This window comes from Sitodiplosis mosellana, unplaced genomic scaffold (genome assembly GCF_009176505.1).
Source record: "Sitodiplosis mosellana isolate CC-2019 unplaced genomic scaffold, AAFC_SMos_1.0 Smas_scaffold_6166, whole genome shotgun sequence".
NCBI classification, from domain to species: domain Eukaryota; kingdom Metazoa; phylum Arthropoda; class Insecta; order Diptera; family Cecidomyiidae; genus Sitodiplosis; species Sitodiplosis mosellana.
Genome location: NW_022601407.1, coordinates 3002022 through 3027024, shown reverse-complemented (window position 1 = coordinate 3027024; position 25003 = coordinate 3002022). Strand labels below are relative to the sequence as shown.

The window sequence follows — 25003 nt, the reverse complement described above, 5'->3', positions numbered from 1 at the left end:
GCATCTTTCAATCGTCCAACTGTGAATCAATTCACATTTTATTTTTTTTTCCTTCGTTCTGTTTTCCCTCTTTCATTTAAATTGATATATTTTCAATATCGGGTTCAGCTTTGGAACTTCCGCTCGGCGAATCTTTTTCTTCGGCTATTGGCAATAGCTCCGATTGATTGGGCAATGATAGTGTCAGTGATAATGTTGACTGGGCCGACGATTGCGATGTTTGCAGTTTGGACGAATCCATTTCGCTCACATCACGGGCAGAGCTCGAGTCACTCGATTGCGTACTCTCGTTACTTTGTTGATCATGCTTTGAGCTCAATCCATCCGATAGAGTACTGTGTAGTTCCTGTGTGAATAAACATTGGTATTTTGTTAGGAATCTTTCATTTTGATCTTTTTGCGACTTTTCCGACACTTACCCCGCACTGTTTTGAAGAAATATTCTGCCGCCAAATATTGCCCGAGTTCTTTGGAGTGCGTTGCTTCTTCAGGCCAATCACTGCATTGGCCGCATGCATATTGAGCGAATTGACGCTTGGCATCGCATTGCTCGTGCAGCACAACGGTGAAATTGAACACTTTGCATCGGCAGCACTGCGTGGATGCAAACGATCCGGCGACAACGCACGTCGCAACAACGGTGAACTGGGCTCAGCACTTTTCGGCCGAACAAATGAGGATTTTTTACCACCCGACATTGTTGTGATGCTACTTGTACTGGATGTTATGTTTGTCGATGTTGAATTCGGTGTGTTTGAACCGCTGCTCGTTAACGAACTATTCAAACTGGTATTGTTTGGCAATGCACAACCTGGACTGTACGACTGTGTTGTATTTGATGCTCCTAAAATGTTGTAAAAGCAAGAGAGAGTTTAGGATTGTTTATCGATAGGAAAATATTGGAATTAGAAATGTTCAAAGTGAAACCAACCAAATTTACCTGGTTGATGCACAATGACGGGAAATGCGAGCGGTGACGGTGATCGTGTCGGTGATGTTGTTGGCAATGGTGATGGCGATGGTGTGCGAGCCAATGGGGATAATGGGATATGGCCAACCGATTTTCGACGATTCGATGAATTATTCGAAACATTTCCCGTCGATACACCGCTTCCACTACCTGGCGAAAAGCCTACAAAATATCAATGTTGATTAGTTTTGTTTAGAATTCAAAAGAAACAAAGTCGCAAATTCAAAGTGCAATTTGAACGGCGAATCAAAAGAAAGTCATGAAATTGATTCGATTTTTCAAAAGCAAGAAGTTAATGTTGTAATTGGACATTACCGTGTAGCTTATGTTTGAGTCCGTGTAGTGTAGATGGCCGCGATGGATGATGATGGTGATGATGATGGAACAAGTGTGATGATGCACCCAGAAAACTGTGCAATCAAAAAATTGGTATTAGTTCACATAACAATTTGTTTCAAAATTTCTTTTTTTTCATAATTTTTCGAGTTAATTCAAGCAATTTTTCCCTACTATTTGTACTGTTCACCCTCAAAAACTCACCTATGGGCAGCACTTGCTGTCGGTGTATTTGGTGCTGAACTTGATGGCGATGAGGATTGCGAAGAGGATGTTTTGGTGGTTGTTGTTTCTTCACGCGGACCGGACACATTTTGGGAAAATGATTGGCAGCTTCTGCTTGGCGTTACACTACCGGGTGATGGTAGACTTGAGGCTAAATGCTGCATTTCGGCCGATGCACGTTTCGTGCTGATGCGCCGAAACAGTGAGGTTTTTCGCTTTTTCTCCGCATCTTTGCGTTGTTTCTTCTGTCGACTCACACTTTTCTTGGCCAACTTACTCTGATGCACATCGCGTCGTCGTCCGCCCGTCTGAATGCTCGTATACTCAAGTGGAGTTGTTCTCAATGTGACATGTTCATTATTGCCATTGTTCAATAGCAATTGCAGCACTTGAGTGTGGAAAAGCCCTTGCACCGGTTCACCGTTAATGTGTGTGATTAAATCAGCTGGTCGCAAACCGGCTTCGAATGCTGGACTCTTTTCATCAACTGCCATCACCAAGTGGTGCATGGTATAAAAGTCTGTATCACCGTAATATACTCGGATTGTGTGCACGGTGAATCCAATGCCGCGTGGCTCACGCCTAATTATTATCGGTGGCTTGAGATTTGTAACCAATGGCGACAGTTCGCGACATGGCGAAGTATCACGAGATGATGCCGTACTTGAACCACCGCCAGCTCCACCAATTGCACTGTAAATCGGTATGTTACCACATGGTGACTGCACAAACTGTGGCTCCGATTTCTCTAAATCACCCGACTCCAAAGCATTCAACGTAGTTTTGCTTTCGCCAGCTGATGCCTCATCAGTTGCTGTTCGGGATAAAGACGAACGATTGATTTTGAACACTTTTTCTTGAAGATTCAGAGTGGAACAAAAAAAAAAATTAAAAGCGATTCCTTACCTGATGACACAAGTAGAGACAGGCCAAGTGCTGATGCACTTTTTATCACTGACCGAGATCGATGCTTAGCGCCTGTCGGTAAACCTGGAACTGGTGGAGTATTCAACGGCGATGACTCGGTATCTTGCCTGAAAAGTTGAAATAAGACATTAGTATCACTCAAACGTGTGAGAATATTTTGTGTCCAACCAGGGGTTAGCAGAGCTTTTTTTAAAGAGAAAAAATCATATGTTTCTCAAAGCTGAAGACAAAATTCGGAAACAATCGAAAAGCAATTATCATTTCAACCTACCCACTAAATTCATCTTCAATGGAAATGGAGAATCGTGGTAGCATATCGCGTTGATGAGTATTCTTTCGTTTGCGTTGTATCTGTGGCGATACATCGTCACTATCGGTTTGCGATGAATCCGGTGTGCTAATGTTCAATGTGTCTGATTTGCTGGTCTTGGCCACCACTTTTAGTTTATTGTTTGCACCAGTTTTATTGGGTGAGTCGAGTTTACGAGCATCCTTTGGAATATCAGCCGCCACCGCCGCTATCACCGATGGATGTTGTGGTCGATGCTGTGATGTTGACTGCTGTTGTTTGAAGTATTGATGAATCGTTCCACTTTCACTTTCGAATGTTGGAATATAATCGGTGTCTGGCGTTGACGGCAGTTTCATAGCCGTTGTACGGCAAACCTATGAAGAAGAAGAATGAGATTATTATCCAGAATGGGTTATATAATAAGATTGTAGTATGTTATATATTTCTTGATCTTCTTAATAACGTAATGTGCACAAAGCACAAAGCCTTTGATGTAATCGTATTTTGAATGAATAATTGGTTTTATCCACGGAATTGCATCGAAATAGAAATAACTCGAATGCGATAACTTACATCCAATTTACGAAGTTGTGGCGTTGAAATGATCTTTCCAATGCTTGAATTTGGTGTGTTTTGCGGTGCATTGGTAGTTTGACTCAGATTCGACGATATCGGCGAAGCCGTTCCACTGCCACTGCTCGTATTGATTGACTCATCGAGCGATTGTTGTGGCAAATTAATCTGCACCAGACTGGAATTATGCTTGCGATACTGTGGCGAATATGAGCCAAACGAGCCAATCAACGGAAAATCGTCAGTGTCATCGGTATCCTCGCCACCCATATCGTGATTGTATCGATCCATTCGCGCTGTAAAAGAGGCAAAGGCATTGAATTTCGGTTCTTTCCTACGAAATGTTGTATTTAAAACTTATTTTAAAACACTTACTATCAAAGTAGCTCGTATCATCTTCGCTGGCAAGCTGTGGAACGAATTCGGCTTTTTGTCGCAGCAATGAATTCCAGTCGATGGCATTAAAATAGCCATGCTCTTTGACTTCATGTGCGCCGCCTGTTCCAAGACGTTCCCTTGGATTTTGTTGCAAAAGACTTGTGATGAGATCTTTTCCATCCTCGGCCACTTCCCAATCATCTTCGCTTGGCCATTCAATGTCATCGTTCACCGTGTGAGCGAAAAGTTCTTCGGGTGTTTCACCAAAGAATGGAACGCATCCGATGAGGAATTCGTATAAAATGATGCCCATCGACCACCAATCAACTGGTTTTCCGTAGCCTTGTCGCAGAATCACTTCCGGTGCAATGTATTCAGGTGTACCAAACACTTGTTTATCGGAGAATTGCCGTGTTTCTCGATCGATGTAACCTTCATAAAGTGTGGTGGCCAATGACATCAGACCCATTTTTGACAGTCCAAAATCAGTGAGTTTTATGTGACCCAATGCCGTTATCAACAGATTGTCCGGCTTCAAATCTCGATGCACAATACCGTAACTGTGCAAATACTCAACGGCCAGCACCGTTTCGGCAAAGTAAAATCGAGCCATATCCGGCGGCAATGGACCAATATTCTTCAGTAAAGTGGCACAATCACCACCTTCCACGTACTCCATCACCAAACACAAATGCTTTTTCGTTTCAAAGCTACAGCACATACTGACCACAAATGGATTGTCAGCAAAACTTAGAATATCACGCTCGGCAAACACTTGCTCCACTTGATTGCGCAATATCAGATTATTCTTACTGATTTTCTTCATAGCGAATCGTTGTCGCGTTTGCTTGTGTTTCACCAGAAATACTGCACCGTATGCACCGTTCGAAATTAATTTCAACTCTTCGAAATCGGATTCATTTGGCATCGCCGCTGATGCGGATGACTGCACGGATAGTTGATTTTTCGGTGTGACTTCCATGTTTGTTGACTGCTCCTGGGCGGTAGCACATTGCTTTTTCGGCGTTGACGATGTAAAATAATTATTCGATTTCTCCAGGCTGGTGTTGTTGCTGCCTGGCGATGTGTTACCATCGTCTGAGATTCCACTAATACTTCCAGCAGCTGTCACAGTCGTATCATTCCATCGGCTGAAATTATCAAGTGGATTTAAGTTAATTTTAATGTTTTTTCGATTTTCCTTCGAAAAATTTGCAGTTTCTATCGAAACAGTTCATTTCCCTACTGGAAATAAGTCTCGCTCTTTAACAGTCGGAAAAATCACTTACATAAATGTTGAATCGGCTTTCGTATCGTTTGTAACATTTGATTTATCGGCATCACGTAAGGAGGCGTCGTCAATACTTTGTTCCCTGTTCGCATTCTGTGTGGATTGTTCAGCGTTCGAGCTATTCGAACCAATTGAACATTCTCTGAGTTCCTGTTGCAATTCGGCGATTGGATCGCGATTTAAGCCTAATTTTTGAATAATATACTGTGGAATATCCGCTTTAATACCCTGTAATGCGTATCTCGCCTGACCTTCGGCCACTTCAAGCAAATGATAAAATTCTTCGGGATCGAATTCCAGGCACTCAAGCAATCGTGCCGGTCGTGAAATGATTAACAGCAATTTTTTAATTACACCGGTCAGTTCAGCGGCCGCTTCGGGTGATTTGTCCTTTGTTTCGGCCAATAAACGCTCTAAATTCTCCGACATTTCATAGAAATAGCGACTTGTGATGAGTTTGGCATGTGATTTATGCAAACAGTCGCGAGCCATTTCAAGCACCTGATGATGAACAAATCGTACGATTGGCTGTGAATCACGGAAATTTCCGCTAGCCACGTATTTGTTCTCGTTGATGAAATGCGTGAGACGCTCTTCCATCTGAAGTGTTGCTTTTGGAAAGCGTTCCTTGTACAGAATATTCATCATTGCGATTTCGTTATCGACCAGCGGCGATCGATTCGGACTGGACAAACTACGCGATCGTGGCCGACGATGCATCGGTGAATGGCGACCACCTTCGAAATCTTTGACCGATGTTGGTGTTTCGCCGCCATTGTTGCCGGACGACACAGAACCCACATCAGATATCGAATGCGGCTGCTGATGACTTTGGTGTTGTTGCGATAGCTGCGATTGATGCTTTAGCAGCTTTGACTGATGTTGCTGCAAATGGATATGACAGAAAACATAAATCCAATCAATTCTTTGCGCGTCATGCGAAAATGTCAACATTTTTTGCCGAACGCTAAATTCAATCACGGGAATTGTAAAGAGAACAAAGTTTCAAAAGGAAAACACTTACGTTCGCTTCGACGACACTGTTATTGGCTCCCGAAAAATGATGCGATAAAATTCTCAGCTCATCGTTTGTCGGTTGATTTGGTAGCTGATGCAAACGCTCTTGACTCGAGCACTGCGACTGTTTACACATAATATTTGGATTAATTTAGAATAATTTACAATATAAACAGTGGATTTATTTTTAGACAGAATAAAAACAGCAGATAATTGCATATTTATGGGCTGGATTTTATGGTTGTTTTTATCATTTACATCCAAACATGCTCGGATCTTATTTCTTTACTTTCCAAGCACTCGTTGTGACCAAAAAATAAATCATCGCGTAAAATTGGCACCACAATCTGCACGATTTGTCAACGCATTCGATTCAAATTGTTGATAATTTTTGCAAGTATGTTTGTGCAAGTTTTGAATGACACATACCGATAGATTGGAGCTGCCTGGAGTGGTTCCATATCCCGATGATGGCAGCGATGCGACCGACCATCGTCTGCCATCACCGCGACAACTGGATATTCGCTTGATGGGCAAAAATGGGAATTGCATATTGCTGGCTGGCGAATTGATTCGTGGACTGTCCACTGGACTCGCTGATATCGGGGAATGCGATCGAGGCGACGTTGTATAGTTGTGATGTCCTCCGAGTGACAGCTGTAGGAAAAAGCAAAAGCAAATCGAATTTAGATGGAATGTCACGAAGGTTCACCACAGCTCAAAGAGATTTTTTGCATTTGTTTAATTTTTGTTAGTTTACATCCGCTGCGTTCAAAGTTCGTTTTCGAACAAAGTTGTGTATCAAGCGGAGAAAATTTAAATCAGAATGGTCAACATTACTCACTCGATGGATGGCAACAGCTGCACTTCGTGATGGTAACGCGGCTGAGCCGCTAGCACTGAACCCAGTCGATCGTTTCGTTGATGACAGTAGCATTGATGCAACTGCTGCTGTGGAATGTGATGGTGCCGCGCATGATTCACGCTAATAGTACGAAAGGAAATAATGAAAAACATGAACAATGATTAAAACGGCGCGTCAGAGAGCGACAATCACATTCATAATCAACTTTGTTTGAATTGATTTTCACAATCAGCACTATGTACACATTATCTGGACGTGTGTGTGTGTTGCTATTTAAATCCCATTCTCAAATTGATAAGAATTCAAGAATCGCTGTGACACTTTCATGAATGCATCAAACATGCAACAATTGTTTAGTGTGAATCGAAACAAAAAATATGTGTGTGCATAAAATAGATTTTGTTTAAACGATTTCATCGTAAGTTATCGCAAATGAACGGCGAATAGAAAAAAAATTCCTTGTCAGATCAAAAAGCCAATGTAAATAGCGAAAGTGTACCTGATCTTAATCAAAAGAATGACAAAAAAATCCTCCCTTGTCGTTATTTACAATAAACAAGGTATTTGATAAATTATATTTACATTCCGAGAAATGGATTCATTGATGGTGTTACACCAAAAAAAAAGAACAAAATTATCTCCACAGCAACCCAACATTTAAAATAAATATTAAAATGCAATGTTTGAGATGTGCGTCGAATGCTGTTTCAAACAAAGTTCCACAACGCTTTATTATAAATGGTAGTTTATGTGTGATAAAGTGTGCGAGGCGCTTACCGATGATGGTGACAAAGATGGAGCCGATTTGCCTAGCTGTGAATTTCGAACGCGAATCAAATTGGAAATTTCCGTTCGTGACGATGAACTACTGCCACTAGTTCGAAACAAATGGGAATTTTGATAGGAAATTTTCCGTTGATGCTGGATTGGTGTCACCGAACCGCTAAAATCACGGCCAACCGAAACGGCTGACGCTGACTTGAATAGTCCACCGCTACCACTGGATGCTCCACCGCTTGTGTTCACCAAAAAGTGATCTTTGCGGAATGATGGCGGCGTCAATGGCTGAATGGTTTGCTGTAATTTCATCGATTGAAATGGAATGAAACCAAAAGAAAAGGAAAACTTGAAAATTTAAAAAAGAAACGGAAAATCGTACAAATAGAGAGGAAAAAACCAATTACGAAAATACCAATCAAATGTTTATTAAATGATAAAAAGAAGAAGAAACAAAGAAAATCAACAGCATTTGAATGTGATTATGCGTCCTAATTTCTTAATTACACATTGATCGATATATTCATCAGTTTTACCCATACCTGATGATGTTGCTGTTGTTGTTGTTGTTGTTTGGGTGATGTGCTCAATTTTAGTAAATCTCGATCAAACGATGACGCTGCACATGGTTCGTCAAACATCAGTGCTCGTGCCGATAGCATGGACTGTGGCCTGCGATTGTTCACCAACGATGACACCTTGTTTGGTCGATGTGTTATCGTTGTTGATAACGTCGGCGATGATGACACAGACGTTGAAGACACGCATGGCTTCTGCATTAATTCATACACACACACACACAAAAAAAAATTGATTATCTATCTATCTCTGGATAAAACAATTATCAAACACGAACACGAACATTCACTTGAATTGCATAGCAATTTTCAGCCGATGTGCAAAGACCACAATAAATTCAAGTTAACAACATATCGATTAAACTTATCGAAGGCTTTTTAACGGGTTCTTCACACTCGATAATATCTACTGATTTTTTTCTTTGTTAATGATGGTACCTCAGTTATGGATCGTTTTCCCGCTTTTGGGATTATAATTGAATAGATCCAAAAATGCATAAAATTTGACATTTGAACAGCTCTAGGAACTTATGAGTTATACGTGACCCGTTTGTATGGAGTATCGCGAAACCACAAGTCTGTAAATGAATCAAAGACTCATAACACTAATTCATAAGCCACGTTGGAACAGCTGAAAGCAGTTCAATTCATTATTAGAGTTTTTATTGACAAGTTTTTATGAATAATGATGAATATCATCAAAAATCTTGAATTCCTTCAAAAAGTGGTGTTTTTTTTTCTCTTGAGAACTTTTGATTTTTATTTAAATTGGAAGCTTTTTTCCATAATCTGCATTTAATAAACTTTGATTCTAATTTCAAATTTAAAAAAAATCCATGTATAATCAGTGTGAGCTCTGCGAAAGAATTGTCAACAGTTGTTGGAGAGGCATTCGCCACTTGAGCCATTGAACGAATCGTGTGTATTTTTAGCGATCGCTAAGTGTTTCTGCGGCGGAATTTGACAAAAATAGCTTTAAAATTGCTAGCATTTCTGTGATTATGCGTCAGAAGGTTTCGCGGTATCCGAGCAAAAAACAGAAACCGCAAAAAAGCGGGCAATCGAATGTGAAAATGTCAAACCTGTTGTTGTTGGTTGATGAGTTCATTGGTGGTATCCTTTTGGGTTTTGTTGTCTGACGGCACTGGTTTGTTGTTGTTAGCTTTCTGGTTATTCATTGTATGATTTTTGGGGCTAAATGGTGTCAGTTGCTTTGCATCAATTGTGTGTTCTTAATTTTGAAAATTGATGTGTGTGATAAAATTGGCGATTTTAATGTTTGAATTGGTTTTTGTTCTCGTTTGTTTTTTTTCTATTCTCTCTTTCGTGAGAAACAAATGCTAGTTGATTGTTGTTTCCATATAAATCAGCATTTATATTGTTGTTATCTCTCGTTCGATATCACATTGAGAAAGAATGACGAGCGTACGGATGCGCGCGAGAGTGAGAGTGCGTTCTTAGCACATTGATCAAAACATTCTTGTTTTGTTAACACTCTTAATTATTCCAGACACGAATTGCAAACTATGCATATTTTCTCTTTGTCTGATTGTTTCACACCGAACTCCAAAATGATTGATCTTTTCGCTTCTCAATTGAATTTGGCGGATATCCTCTGATAATCGTGTTTCACCTGTTTCTGTTGGCTGCCATACACCACTGCAATCTTTGTCCCTCCTCTTCGTCTCTAAATCGATGATAAAAAAAAGAACACAATCAACAAGTCGATAAATTTACATTGGAAATTTTTTTGATTCGGGGTAAACAAAAAACAGTTTTACAAGCACAACAAGTTTGCACCGCAAAAGCGGTTTTAATTTATTGTCTTCTTCGCAAATCTAATGAGGTGTAAATCATTTATTTATGAGTGAGAGAGAATATTCTGTAAATATTCTGTAAATATTCTGTATTTGTTTGGTTCTAATTATACTTGGTCGGGCCGGGCTATTTCAGATTTTTTTTTGCCTATTTTTATTTTCTTTCTTCTTATGCGCCTTCTTTTTTTGTGTTCGTTATGCATGCTCCGACTGAATTGTGTAAAGTGTATGGTGTTTTGATTTGAATACACTTTGAATGAAAATGGGCTGATCAGTTGAGTTGATCGATCGGTTGGTTGGACGGTTGGTTGGTTGTTGTTTATCTTTTTGTGGGCCAAGCATACGCAAATGTGTCAATGTGTGGCGCTAATGAGTCTGCGCGCGCTCGTCCGCTCCATGTTCATTCAATCAACCGAAATTTGCAAATCAGATTAGAAATTGATTTATGTGATTTTTTCATTTTAGGCTATTGAACGCCTGTTACATTCAGCACACAAGCCGCAAATAGAGTCGAGTGAAATGTTGTCGATTCGTGCACCTCTTCGTCGTCGTCGTCACTGTTACCATGTGTGTATTTATGTTTTTCCTTGATTTACCCATTCATAGAGAGCTTTTGCATCGAAATTTGCTTTGAATCTCAGCAATCGTTGGATGTAAATTTTGTTTTACAATTTACGCCGATGTCAATTTGCATATATGCAAATGAAATCTGTAATTATTTTTATAGCATCATCGTCATTTTGAGAGTTATCTATGGACTGAGAAACTGAGCGAGCGAACAAATGAACGAGCGAGCGAGCAACGTACGGTAGAGATATCAGTTGCTTTCTCACATGCGATTATACAATCAGACTTTTGCATTAATTCAACATTCCACACGGCGTATAAATATATACACATGCAAACGCCAGAAACATGAAAGTGAATTGTACTTTGGCATTTAATTCGAAGTTGATCGATTCATCTTGTAAACCAAACAAAAACAACAAAAACAACAAAAGTATAAACAACATTTCAAACGTCGCAAAAACCCATTGGGTTCAGTGAGGTTTTTATTCTTCTTTCATCTATGTGTCTCGTGGATATTTTTCCAAATAGCCATGTATATGTCCCGAAAGTCCAGCTTAGAAGAATGTTTCAGAAAATTGTTTATTTTGCGATAGATTTATCGAGAATTGTTGTCATTGGCATGTGTTCGAAATCAATCGTAGTTTTTGCAGTCGAACAAAGACGAGAGAAAAAAAATTCCGTCTAAAGTCTCAAATCATAGAGTCGATTTAATCATAAACCATACCCGTCATATAGCATTAACTAAATCAAATGTGTGGCTCATGTTTTTTTTCTATTCTGTCGCTTTGTGTGATTTTGATGCCATGGACACGTTTTCCTTCTAAAAATTGCAATTAGATTATTTATTTGCACTTTGATTAAGTCGCATGATTTATAATAGGCCTTTTCGTTCAGCTGTTGCTGCTGCTGTTGTTGTTGTTGTTGTTGTTGTTGGATCGAATGAAACCAGCAACAACAACAACGACACGATCACAGCGCAATGAGTCAGCTAACGAATTCGGTGAGATGCAATTTTGCAACAACACAATGTCAACGCGATTTCAAGTCACGAGCATTAGAGGAGGAATCACGGCATGCAGCAAGGAGAGAAAATTAGTGAGCGAAAGAAAGGGAGAGAAAGCGAATGTTCGTCCTTGATATTGATTCTTGACGTTGCTGTGATGGTGATGGTCATTCGTTTTCTTTTTTTTTGCTTTCTTGAAATGTGGTTTGGAAAATGTGCATTTTGTAACTTCCGTTATGCGTTTGGGGCTAAGCATGCGGCCAATTGGTATCCTTCATTGCGGATCTCCACATAATTTTACAAGCTATGAATGCCTCCGCTTATGTGCTGTTGCACTTTTCAAATTCAATATCATTGCAAGAGAATCACTAAAAGTTGCTTGCTGTGTGGGAGTGCGGGGCGCGCGCTTTTTTCGCTCTCTGTCTCTCTTTCTCTCACAAACAACAATCATTATGAAAGAGTTGCAATCGATTTCGAAAAATTAAATTGCAAACCAACGTCGACGACAACGGCGACAACAACGATAGTGAGCGCGAACGTGCGCGCGCGCGCCCGTGGAGCGACACATCTTTTGGGAGGCCATGTAACCATTTATAGATTTGCATTACCTATACTCGCCGCAAAGTGAAACAGAGAGAGAGAGAGACAGAGACAGAGATAGAGAGAGAGAATAAAAACACACAAAAACTAAACGGTAGAATATCAAGTCATAACCACTCACTTTCGACGAATGAATTTCTGTGACGACAACAACAACGCCGTGCGCTATTAAAAAATTGTAATTGTTTTTGAGGCATTTGTGTGTTTTTGTCTCTTTGTCGCTCGCTTACATTTTTAACCGATTAACTATTGAATATGAATATTACAAAACCGCTACATCAGTTGTGTCTCTATGTGTATGTATGTATCTCTCTCTCTCTCTCTCTCTCTCTTGCCTTTATTTTTTCTTCTTTTGTTCGACTGTTCGTTAAACTATGCTAATTCCATCTTTCTGCTACCGTTTTGATTGCCGTCGTCGTTGTCGCCGTCGAGCAACGACAACTTCGGTTGTTGCAACTTTTTTTTTATATATATATTCGCTTGTGTAATTACACACAGTATAGAAATGAAATTGGCTCGCAATTTATATTTAACATTTTTTTGCTGCCGAACGTACACATACCTTTTTCCGATGCAGAAATCGAGTTGACGGTGTTGCGAGAGTCAGCTGCAAGTGGTCAGCACATAGTCGCATACAATTCACACATTTTAACACTTGGGCTATCTAGCAACTGTATTTCTTCTTCTTCTCTGGTTTTATTTTATCAATTCTAATGCAATATTACAACGCACACGCCATATCTTTTATCGTTCAGCTTTGAATGCATCGACGCTCTTTTTTATCACAGTGTTTATTCTTCTGTTGTATACTTCTTCTTTTTTTCACTCTCTATCGCTATCGCTTGCTGCAAAATGTTCAGCAATGGTTTCATTTTTTTTTTGTTCGGAGCGATATATTTATATATATCTGTATGGATTGGTGTGAATGTGTTCCAAATAATGTCACCGTCGCTGCAATATCACCTTTTGTTCTTCGTCTTCATCATCTAATGAAATGTCTCTTTGCACTCGGAACCCAAATACACAAAAACTTAAGAGTGTGTGTAGTCACATTAAAAGTCAATTTATTCTTCTTCTTCTTCTTGTCCAATTATATGCTATTCTTCAACATTCGCACCTTTTTTTGTCCCAATTCTTCTCTCTCTCTATGCGTTTCTCAGTTGGTCTCTCTCTCTCTCTCTCTCTACACACAAAACATTTGACCGAATATGTTGGTTGTAATATTTTCAGTTTTAATTACAGTGACATTTCGATATTGTCGATACAAAATCGACAGACAGCAACGAAAATAATGTTATTATTTTTAGATACCGTTTTGTTACGATTTGGTCGATGTGTGTTTCCAAAAAAAAAAATGACCAAAAATAAAAGAAGTAATGATTGTCGAATCCTCTGTGTTCGACTGTTTTTGTTTTTCTTTTCGTTCGTTTGATCGGTCGGACAGTCGGTCGCAGATGTAATGTTGTTGTTTGGTTCTCGTGTGAATTTCAGCTGCAATAGATTATTTTACACACCACACACTGATTGACCATTGACACTTGTGTGTGACTCACACTTTTTTCTGTGTGTCTGTTTCGATTTTGTCTGTCTCACCATGTAAATCGTATCGTGGAGACACTTCTTCTCGCTCACAGAAATGAACAGATGAAGATGAAAACGAAAAATTCTTCGTATGAATAAATAAAAAAGAAGCCAACACAAAAAATGAATATAAACAAACGCCTATTTTTTTTCTTGTGGTCGCGCACAACACACTAAATACTTTGACACAATGACAACGACGACGACAACAACGATGAAGATGGTCGAGAAATACCAAAGTACTCCGGCCTTGTCATTATTGTCTCTCTATCATCGATAAGATGATGTGTTGTTGTTCAATTTCCTAGATTCTCGACGGTTTTAATGCAATGAACCGCAAGCGACAGAGATTTCTGGAAAAGTGTGCATTTTTCTTTTGGCGATCGTCCGTTCAATCACTATAAGTTCACTACTGTTGGAAATTCACTTCTCGCTTCTTCTTTTTTTTCTTGCTCTCTTCACATTTTCCTACGTTCTTCACTCGCTTATATGTTTTGCTGTGTGTTCACTGTCGCCTCTCCTCCTTCTTCTTATTTTTTCGAAGTTTGTTTTTTCTGCTTTTGCTTCTGCCTAAAAAGGTACACCAATACATTGACATCACATTAAATTCAATCTGCAAACATCTATATATATCGTTATTGCATCTTTGAACGTGGAGTGCGTACATGTATGCGTGCGTTTTGTGTCATGTGAACGAAACTATGCACACACACACACACAGAGAGAGAGAGAGAGAGAGAGAGAGAAAAAGAGCGAACGAACGAGAGCGACAAAGAAGGGCACACACAACAACAACAACAACAAAACAACAATAATATTAGCTTCGAGTCCTTCATGGATAGAAAGTCGAATCGTCATACATTCAAACACACATCCACACATCCATATATCCACACCTACAGCTACAACTTAGACATACACATCGATGCCTCCATACAATAGCGAACGAGCAGCCATTTTTATGTCAATTCGTTTGTTTTCTCTTATATGTTTACATTTGTCAGATTGGCAATTCGCCTCAGTGAACACAGATTTTGGGGTTCGTTCGATGCCATCGGTTTCGCTGGTTCATTCGAATCGATTTTTTTCGTCTTCGAATTTGTGATTTTTCATTTAATTCTATCCAATGGAGCCATTGTTAGAAAATAAATCATACAAATGTACGAAGTTTTTTTTGTCAAAATTAAACTGTTTTTATTTTAATATGAAACATATTTTGTTTGAAGTCGCTGCATGTTCGAAATCGCATATCGATGCATGACCATGCGCGCACACCACATTCATACCAATTCGCCAATGTTTATGTTTCCATTGTGTGTTTGCGACAAGCCTCATTATTGTTTACAACGCCGCTCTCGCTAGACAGAACATCAAGTGCATTTCGTGCGATTCTCAATTTGGTTTGCTAGTTGGTTTATGTTAGTTTTATCTCTTTTCGCTTTGGAAAATCAGCGAATAAACCATCGAATTTAATTGATTGTTAAGCGTATTCGTATTTTGCTGACGGCAAAGATACCGGATCGAATCGCCAATTCAAAATATTTGTGATAAGATGGCCGGTACAATTCTTGAGAATTTAAGTGGACGAAAATTGGGGATTTTAGTCGGCACTTTGCTCGTATGCCAAGTGATTTGTTTTCTTATCGGAGGATTGATCGGTAAGTGAAGACGAACTGGTTTTTTTTGGTCATAATATCATTGATAAAAAGATTGGAAAATTAAGTGAACATTGAAATAAAATCATTTTTTAGCTCCAGTGCCTGCGAGCGTACAAACAATTCTTGGTACCGTGTGCAAGGATATACCCGGCTCATTCAATGACACCACCAAATGGGTATATTCAAGAGGGCTCGGAAAATGCGAAACCATCCATCAAAGCGATCTTGAACGACATGATATTCGGCTTGCCAATCAAATCGTATTCGTATTTCAGGTGATTAATTAACACAGAATTCAGGAGTTCAAAGAGCATACTTTAGAAAATGAGCTCAAAATATAACTTACATTTTCCTACTGAATACATATGCATATTTTTCCTAAAGTTATGAAAACAAAATAAATTTAAACATTGTCCAACCGATTATGAAATGCATGTTTCCGGTTCGTTCAATGAAGTCATTCTTTTTGTTTGATGACTCATACAATTTCATCAGAATTCTTAATTACCTCAAACGCTTTAAAAACATGAATTTAACATCAGAATTTTAATCACCTTCTTATTGTAATGAATGAAACCATTCAATTTTCGTTCCATAGATGCCTCTTCCACGTGAAGGAAAAGTGTTAGACTATTCGAGATGGCAGCAAAATCTCATCGGAATCCTCCAAACGGATATTGCCCAAAATGAAGAAGTGATGCTTGAGCATCCCCGTGCAATCGTTACTCTTGACGCCCGTTTGGCATATCGTAACAAAGGCGATGCCGATGGTGACTGGAAACACTGCTCATCGTCACTTGAACAACGCGAGTTGGACTGCAGTGGGGAAGATGTAAGTGTAGAGTTTTTTTTTTGAATTTTTGCTAATCAAATTTTGAAGCGATTTTTTTAATAAATCCAGAAATTACTTCAAAAGCGTCCAATGATCGAATATTGACTTATTTTGATGTTAGTCACAAAAAAAATCTAATTTTTCTCTGGATGCTTTAATTTTTCAGCAACTATCCGATGAGAACTCGTGTTCAACGCTGCCGCTATTCGAACTGGGATCATTACACCATGACTTCTATTTGTTGAACGTTCGATTGCCAGTGGACTCAGAGCGCAAAATGAATTTGAACATTGGAAATATTCGTGACTTGCATTTGACGGTGATTTACCAGAACGGTGGCTTTACCAAAGTCTGGCTATCGTTGAAGACGATATTCTTCCCATTTATTGTGGCCATCATGTGCTGGTTCTGGAATCGTGTCCATCAACTGCAACGCTCACCAGTTCTCATTGAGTACATGCTGTTGGGATTGGGAGGCGCATTGACATTCTTGAATCGTGAGTTAAAGTTTTATGTGTTTTTTAATGTTTACTTTTCTGAATTTGGCTTAGGAGGGGTCTACCTATGTCGAAAAATAACACAAAAATTTGAGAGAGAAAATAATTCTCTAATCGAATTTCAATTGCTTCTTCCATTCAGTTCCGCTTGAATACTTTACGCTATACTTCGACATGCCGTTTATGCCACTTCTGGCCGATATTCGGCAGGGAGTCTTCTATGCTCAGCTGTTGTCATTTTGGTTGATATTTGCCGGTGAGCACATGCTCATCCAGGATGGAGCATCAACATTGAAAACGTACTGGAAGCACTTGAGTGCTGTGGTTATTGGATGCATTTCATTGTTCGCGTTTGATGTGTGTGAGCGTGGAGCTCAGCTCAGGAATCCATTCTATTCCATTTGGATGACCAAAATCGGAGCTAATATCGCTGTGAGTATTACAAGTAAAAATTCGGTCGATTTTTTTCCATCGAATTACATTTCGCTTATTTATGCCTTAAAAAGAACATTCAAACTAAAACTCTTTTCATTCCGCCTCCTCCTAACAGTTCACGTTCATTTTGCTTGCTGGAATTTCGGCTTCGGTCTACTTTTTCTTCTTGTGCTACATGATTTGGTGTGTGTTCTGTAACATCAGTATTAAACGATCATCTTTGCCATCGATGTCGATGGCGCGTCGGCTTCACTATGAGGGCATTATTTATCGTTTCAAATTTCTCATGCTTGCCACATTGATTTGCGCCGCATTAACCATTGCCGGTTTCATCATTGGCCAAATGTCCGAGAGCCAATACCGTTTGGATGATTCCATTCATCTTGAATTTACATCGGCATTCTTCACCGGCGTCTATGGCATGTGGAACATTTACATATTCGCACTGATCATTTTGTATGCACCAAGTCACAAACAATGGCCATCGACCGGTGGAAACGGAACAACAAGCAACAATGACAGCGCAACCGGTAAATATTGGAATCATTGCTTTTTTCAAGGTTTAATTCAATTTCAATCGGTTTTTAACAACATCTTTTCATTTGTTTGCTTTCAGAAAATATTGTCGGCGAAGAGATTGAATTCAATAGCTTGCCATCGGACACAAATCCAAGCGAAATATCATCGCTAACATCATTTGCACGCAAAGCAGCTTTGGATTAGATACAATTTTGGTTTACCCTTCACCACTTCTTAATTTGTAACACAAAACATTAAATTAAATTCATTATGTTTTTTTTATGTTAAAAGTCCAAATAAGCAACAAGAACAAAATTGTTACGATCAACCGATTAGCATGATAACATTACTTTAGATTAGTTTAGTCACTGTTTTAACTACCAAACTTTAAACGATTCTCAAAAGATGTGCAGTTTTTTTTTAATCATGTTTATGGTATGAAGAGATTTTTGTTTGTAACCGAGTGCCAATGAATGATTTTCGTCACTTTTATCTATAGATTCAAGATTTGTATTGGAAGTATTTTTGTACCGTTTTTCGTGCACATCACAGCTTAATAGAGCTTTTACTATGTATTGAAACGGTTAGATTTCGAGCTAAGTAACGATGATGATCGACAGATTAGTGACAAATTTGAAAGTAAATAATGCAACTAATTGCCAAAATTGGTTCAATTTGAAATGTAACAATCGATTGGAATGTTGCATCACCAATAAAAAGAATATTATGGGCATTACAAACGTTTCTTAAGATTTCACCATAAATTCATCAAGTTTGGATATTTGTCTGACCAGTAAAGGTCACTCATTTACACTAAATTTTCTGCAAATGCCTATGCGCATTTCGATAAAATATCGCTCCAAACCTCCGCAGAAAAAAATTTGCGTCCCCGTTTTACAGAGGGAGTCTCCAGGCGGGTTTTAAGTTTGGCAACTCGGCTTTTCCGGCGGCTATAACTTCCAAACGGCTGGAAATTTCTAAGAAGTGTCTCTGTGAAATTTGTAGATCTCGTCAAAATTAAAAACTTTGCTCAACTATTCATCCCCAAAAAACCAATCATTCAAGCTATAGGGTGACTCGAAAATCTCCAATTTTCGGGGTGACATTCGACCCTGGTTTTTGGGGATGATTTGTTCAACAAATTTTCAATTTTGATGAAATCTACAACTTTTCCAAAGACACTTCTTAGAAAAACGGGGACGTAAACATTTTTCTGGGTAGCTTTGGAGCGATAGCCCATCGAATCTGCATAGGCATTTGCAAAAACTTTAGTGTAAACGAGGGACCTTTGCTGGTGAGGAACGATTTGTAGAAAAAATTCTTTTTAATTTGTCGAAACGATATGACATTTCCACTTCGGTGCTTCGTATCGACATTTTCGGAAAAATGACAAAAACGCCATAACTATACACGGAATTTTCAAGCAACATTGCTGCATATTTACCGGAAATAATGGAAACAATGAAATATGGAAGTAATTTTTGAAGAAAAAAAAACAAAAAAGCAATGTCTCCGCCTTTTATCCATTGCAACGCAAATTAAGAACCCAATATGGAACGATTTTCTGAACTAGATCAATCCAAATCGAGAGTAATAGGTGTTGCTTTTAGAACATTCGACCATTTATAACCTATCGTTACTAACTCTAATTCCCTTTAGAACATTTTATATATTCTTAATGACGAAACAATCCTGTAGAAGAAGAACCTAGCCTGGAATATGCGTCTGAATGCTTTGATATCAAAATTCAATAAAAAAAATAAGACAAAAAAATAAATCGAAATACTTTTTTACCGCGATCGTAGATTTTATTGCAATAATTTTTAAATTCTGTATGATTTATGATAAATAACAACAATAGCAACAAAAAATTTGTATGTTAGGCTATCCTTTCCAAACAGCAGCTTCAAACAAACAATTGCAAATTAATGTAACCGATGTGATGCAATTTCTGTGTTTTCATATGATTTCAAATATAGTGCAGCTAATCAAATAAAGAACTATGTTCAATATATGCTCAAAAAGTGTTGTTTTCGATGTTATATTCGTCCGTATTGATGCTGCAGATGTACATTTGGAAGAGAAATTTACTCGTCAATGACCAGTTGTCGTAGAGGTAATTTTCAAGTGTTATACTAGGCATTTGATGTTCACGTTATAAGCTGAAATTGGAGAACGAAATTCAACAAAAATTTCCAACCAATCAACCTCCTCATTTCATCTATACATACCCGGATCGCAGTAGGTTGCTATCAAAACTTCCATGAATTAGAACATTAAGAGAAAAACAAAGTCTTTGCGAAAATTTTATATGTTTATTTATTTTGAATGGAAATGAATAAACATGGCTACAGTGTAATTTTGATGTTTTTGTGAAATCCATGCACACGGAAAAAATATGCCTAAATTTAAACGTTTCCTCCACCGTAAATGCCATTTTCTTCCACAAATTCAGGCGTGATCAAGTGTACAGATTCAAATATTCTCCTTATTCCATAGATGAAAGATACAATTTCTAGTTCGAATCGACAATTTTCCTTTCCGTGTGCGTTATTAGTTTATATTATATTCTTAAATGAGATGGTGGTGCATAGACCAAATTATCACTCGCAAAACCTGGGTCTTGAGTGGAACAGAAAATGTGTGTACGTAATCTTGTGTGTAAAATGCATGGCTTTAAAATTAAATGATCGTTTAAAATTCTTTACACATTGAGACCATTGTCCAAGTACATTTTAACCATTAAAATCATGCATTTTTAATATCTTTGGCTTATTCTTTTGAGATCGCTAACGATTCAAAGCAGCTGCAATAGTTTAGCTGTTCGGTAATATTACCCGTCATTGCTCACAAAATGTTTGAAATGCTCCTACACTGAGCACATTTTGCTCCTCTGCACTTCATATTCGCTTTTGTGCGCCCGTAATGCGCGATTTCTATCGAACAATGGTTGAACGCCTTCAGAATGCTAATAACTTACAACTATGTTAAATGCCAAAAATGTGATTTTTCAAATGATTCGCTCAAATGACAATGTTGTAAATCTCTTCACGGAAATTTTTTTTCCTTTCGTTTTGAATACCATTCTTCTTTTGCCTTGATAATGCTTATGTCCAAATGAACCTATCATCTAAATACAGCATTTGTTAACCAAATTATTACATATCTAATGTTCTGTTTAAGTGGATATATGCAAAGAGAAAGTTTTAAGATTAATTGAGGAATTTCATCGAACACATCGATTTCATCGACGTTATTTTTTTCCTTCAAATCAAAACTCGCCAAAATGATTCGTAATTCATGTGCAAAAGATTGAAATGGCATTCTTAAGCAAATGATAAATTCTGAACCACATTGTCTTTCTCTCCAAAATCTTTTGTCTTTCATTCAGAGCTGTTGCTTAGGAAAGAAAATTACAGACATTAAATCCTAGTCAATATGGCCAATGATTTAATATTTAAATGAAAATCTCAATTCGAATGTGTAAAATAAAAATTAATCTCATTTCTAAACTGATTTTAAATTATTTTGAGATCAAAATACTAAACCGACTCCATTCGACGAACATCAATTTATGCAAGCTTTTCTCTGATTTCCTACCTGTTTATTTATAATATATATATAATTGTTTAATTTATGAAGATACTTTCTTCGTTAAGATTAAATCGATCGACGAACAAGGTCGGTTGGATTGCGAAAATTGTACATAAAATTTCGGAAGAAATAAAATTGTTTTAACAAATTTTTGAATTCCACAAAGTAGTTGTCAATATGTCATTAACCATATTAGTTTTTAACCGATCAACGGGAAAACTAAGGAAGGAATAAGAAGATTTTTTCATGTGCGGAATTCGAAAATCCAATATGTCATTTAAGACTGGTGCAAATGATGTTGTTGGGCTGCCGCCGCTGATGTAATGGCATCTTGATGCGAATGATTGTAGCCGGTTGTGAGATTCAGTGAGCCCGAAATCGATGTACGATCAAAGGCAAGTGAACTGTTTTGCAAAAAGCTGGTGTGTTGATTCAGCATGTGATGAAAGTGTTTGCTGATCGAGTGGTGTTGAGCGGGAGTGTGAAACCCCAGACTAGGCCTTGGATAAAATTGATTCATGCGATTGCTTAACAAAATATTAGCAGTTGATGCAGCAGTGAATGACGGTGATGTTGTTGCTGGGCTTGCAAGCGATGTTGGCGACTTCCGGTACTTTGAATCCATCGTTGGTGGTGGCGATGATGCTGAAATCATGCAAAAAGAACAAACATTCTAGGTTTTTCCGAAACAAATAAACAAATTAAGTCCCATTCGATGTGAATGACTCAGAGAAGAAGAAAAAGACATTTCGTTTTGAATTTATAATTACTTTTTGGAGATGAACGCCACTTCAAATCCGATTTTTCGTATGAACCACCTGCCGTCAGACTAAAGTTCAAATCATTCGATTCATGGGCATCGTCTATTTTGGATAAATCCAACGCGGTGCCCGCTTTAACGGACTTGGGCAGATCCTCTTCGGTGTGATCAAATGGATAAGACGGTTTTAACTGAAAAACAAACGATAATAAGGAGAACATTGAATATAGACAGCATAAACAATGACATAGCAATTAAAAACGGAATTTTTCAGATCAATTGCGATGGATGTCATTGAAATTTCATGCGGACTGAAACAAACAAAAATTGTGTGTTTGAGAAAATGTAATTCCACCTACTAAAACCTAATCATTAGTTCGGAAGAATTTATGCAAAAAAAAACACCGAGTTGAAAAAACAGCAAATTTCCGTCCAAATATATCAATTGTAATCGAAAATGTCGCTTGCAGCTAAAAAATATTAACAAACTGAATTTGCGTCGACAATCTATAAAAATTGGTCTGAAACCCAATTGAATGGCAAAAAAGAGATCAAGGGGTTGAATAAAGAGGAAAGAAAAGTTGGTCGTAAACAAAAAGTTCGATGGAAATGTTCGTTTGCTGTGATTTTATTTGTATTGTCACGCAATTGATTTGATGTTATTCGGCGTCACGTACAGGCAATAATGGGATGGTTCGTTGTTGTTCTCTTTTTTTTCTCTTCTTATTTAATGCGAACTATATATCACATGGATTCCCAAGAGGCGTAATCATCGTAGGGGAATGTGTTCAGAAGAATGTGTCGCTATATGTGAGTATTGTTCCAAACGAAACACAACAAAAACAAAACGAAAATAAAACGTGTATTGACTATTGTCTACGGAGTAAAGTGTCATTCTGATAGCTATTTTCAATGTTCATGTTGGTAATTTGGTACTGTTTTTTTTCTCTTGTCGTTCGTGCGATTAAATTAAGGTCAATGAGATGAAGAGAGAAGATCATGCGAATCAATTCATGCAATAAATAGATTGTTAACGAAATAAAAAAAATCTGGTCAATTCAGTTGTTTGCGATTTTCTAGGAAATACTTTGCTGATCGTTTCGCCTTAATACGGCTAATAAATCAATTTATTTGCGTGTTTGTAAATTTCACATTCATCAGCGAGAAAAACTACCTTGGCACAATGCTGCCCCCGCAAGCGAAAAAAATATGTGTAATGCTAACGCTCATTCATCGAACGAAAACGGAGAAAATTTCGCAAATTTATCGAGTTGAATAATGGCGGCAAATTGAGCGTCATTGAATTAAGTCAAAATAACGCTTTGCCTGCCAAAATATTCAATTTCAGGTGTACATTTCGATGGCCGCGGTTTTTCCAGAAACAACAGAGTAAATTGCGAGAAAGAGATTGGGTGGGCCATGCGAATAGCGCGGGGTGTGGTATGTGTGTGAAAACGATGCTTGTTTACCAAATACTTCGTTTACACATATTTGAATTCGATTCCAAAAATGAAACTAATGTTATCATTAGCCTCTTAGCGGTATGCAAAAAGCGGGCTGCTCGCACCCATCGCAGTCATCGTCGCATACCGACAAACATATTCAATTCAATTGCGAAACGGATGCATCCCGAATGAAAATCCACTCTCGGAATTGAAATAATTGTGTGGATTCACACCCATCGTTGGATTGATACAATATTGTTTGTGCCAATTGCGTTTTATTTGCCTTTTCCTTAACCCCCCTCGTATGTCTCGTACAGAAACACAACACACACACACACACACATCGTGCACGCTTTATGATGTTACAACCAGCGCCTTCACTGCGAAATTTCAATTTATAATCGCCTCTTTCAATATGCTTGGGGCATTTAGATTGCGATTCGGGTGTCTAGCAACTTTATCAGCATAGCTCGCTCTTTCACTCTGTGTCCTGTGTGCAGAATAAACTGAAACCAAATGAGAGAGAGAGAGAGAGAGAGAGAGACTCACACTGGATGTGAGTGAAGCAGAGACACACAGATAGAGAGCTGGAAGCACGCGTGCGACATTCCATTTAACATTTAAAGCATTTCTCATTCAAAATAAATGGCACACGTACGCTTGAACGACATCGAATGGAAAATGGCGTTTGGATAAATGGCAAATAACACCCAATAATAATACGAAAATAATTGTAATAATAACACCCGAATTGATTTTACGCCGAATTGCTAATGTATTTACACACACAGACAAACACACACACAAAATTTACCAAAGCTCCGCTCTCGACTCGGAACAAACGACACCGAACAGCAGAGTAGATTACTGGAAGTGATAAAGCGACACATTACTAAAATACATTGGAGTTGCACAGTTCAAGTGCAAATCGAAAATTCCGGCAAACGAATGCGTTGTTTTTGGAGACGGGGAGGGCCACACCAGATTAACCAAACAAACTAATCTGCATTTTGTAAACGAATCGATTTAATTACACAGTTTGCGGTCGCAAAAATACCGATTGCATTGCAACAGTGCATGTGAGTCGGATCTTTCTCTCTCTCTCTCTCTCTCTCTCGCATTTTTCAATTGTTTTAATTAAATTTTTGTTTACACTGATTGCGAATGCAGTGAAAATTAGTAACATGTACTTAAAAACGGATCCATCCGACGGGTCGAATTCAGTCGAAGTGGTGGCGTGTATTTTTTTCGTTTCTTCACATTGGAAAATGGGATCCCGTTCATTTTCACTCTCTCTCTCTCTCTCTCTCTCTTGTTGTTTCGGACACGAAAAGCCGCTTAAAATTCGAACGAACCGAATTCAAAAATAGCCAAGTGAACGACCGTGAAACGAACACACACAGACAGACAGAGACAGAGAGAGAGAGAGAGAGAGAGAGAGAGAGAGAGAGAGAGAGAGAGAG

At 38.4% G+C, this 25003-nt stretch overlaps 3 protein-coding genes across 8 annotated transcripts in view; 1 reads left to right on the top strand and 2 right to left on the bottom strand.

The window, feature by feature from the left end:
• Positions 1-70: 70 nt before the first annotated feature.
• Positions 71-14399, bottom strand: LOC129575137 (microtubule-associated serine/threonine-protein kinase 3). Of its 6 annotated transcripts, none has more exons than XM_055458077.1 (18): positions 14273-14399; positions 12782-13402; positions 9312-9916; positions 8194-8424; positions 7652-7951; positions 6854-6994; positions 6439-6666; positions 6017-6133; positions 4991-5877; positions 3699-4852; positions 3324-3619; positions 2730-3124; positions 2438-2565; positions 1511-2345; positions 1286-1380; positions 941-1132; positions 420-844; positions 71-346 (listed from the first exon to the last, which is right to left on the bottom strand). In XM_055458077.1, the coding sequence occupies exons 3-18, from the start codon at positions 9405-9407 to the stop codon at positions 77-79; spliced, it is 5790 nt and encodes a 1929-aa protein (XP_055314052.1). In that variant the 5' UTR covers positions 9408-9916; positions 12782-13402; positions 14273-14399; the 3' UTR covers positions 71-76. The 6 variants fall into 6 exon arrangements, with proteins under 6 accessions (XP_055314052.1, XP_055314047.1, XP_055314049.1 ...); XM_055458072.1 differs by having other exon boundaries at positions 932-1132; positions 14273-14391; XM_055458074.1 differs by having other exon boundaries at positions 932-1132; positions 13531-14332.
• Positions 14400-14522: 123 nt separating this feature from the next.
• Positions 14523-18481, top strand: LOC129575140 (protein wntless). Its single transcript, XM_055458079.1, has 7 exons — positions 14523-15458; positions 15552-15733; positions 16057-16290; positions 16457-16787; positions 16930-17219; positions 17338-17752; positions 17839-18481. Exons 1-7 carry the CDS (start codon positions 15353-15355, stop codon positions 17943-17945), a joined length of 1665 nt encoding a protein of 554 aa, XP_055314054.1. The 5' UTR covers positions 14523-15352; the 3' UTR covers positions 17946-18481.
• Positions 18482-20102: 1621 nt separating this feature from the next.
• Positions 20103-25003, bottom strand: part of LOC129575394 (GATA zinc finger domain-containing protein 7) — a 30207-nt gene continuing 25306 nt past the window's right edge. Inside the window, exons 8-9 of the mRNA XM_055458984.1 lie at positions 22106-22286; positions 20103-21980 (exon numbers count right to left, since the gene is read on the bottom strand). Coding sequence (XP_055314959.1) covers positions 21613-21980; positions 22106-22286 — 549 coding nt within the window. The 3' untranslated portion in view covers positions 20103-21612. The remainder of the gene's footprint in view (positions 21981-22105; positions 22287-25003) is intronic.

Coding starts and splice junctions, on each gene's coding strand:
- LOC129575137 (XM_055458072.1), bottom strand. CDS start 9,407: ATGAATAACCAGAAAGCTAACAACAACAAACCAGTGCCGTCAGACAAC. Junction 8,425..9,311: donor TCATCAACCAACAACAACAG/GTTTGACATTTT, acceptor GAATTAATGCAG/AAGCCATGCGTGTCTTCAAC. Junction 6,667..6,853: donor CAGCTGTTGCCATCCATCGA/GTGAGTAATGTT, acceptor TTTTTCCTACAG/CTGTCACTCGGAGGACATCA.
- LOC129575140 (XM_055458079.1), top strand. CDS start 15,353: ATGGCCGGTACAATTCTTGAGAATTTAAGTGGACGAAAATTGGGGATT. Junction 15,734..16,056: donor AAATCGTATTCGTATTTCAG/GTGATTAATTAA, acceptor TTCGTTCCATAG/ATGCCTCTTCCACGTGAAGG. Junction 16,291..16,456: donor TGGACTGCAGTGGGGAAGAT/GTAAGTGTAGAG, acceptor TTAATTTTTCAG/CAACTATCCGATGAGAACTC.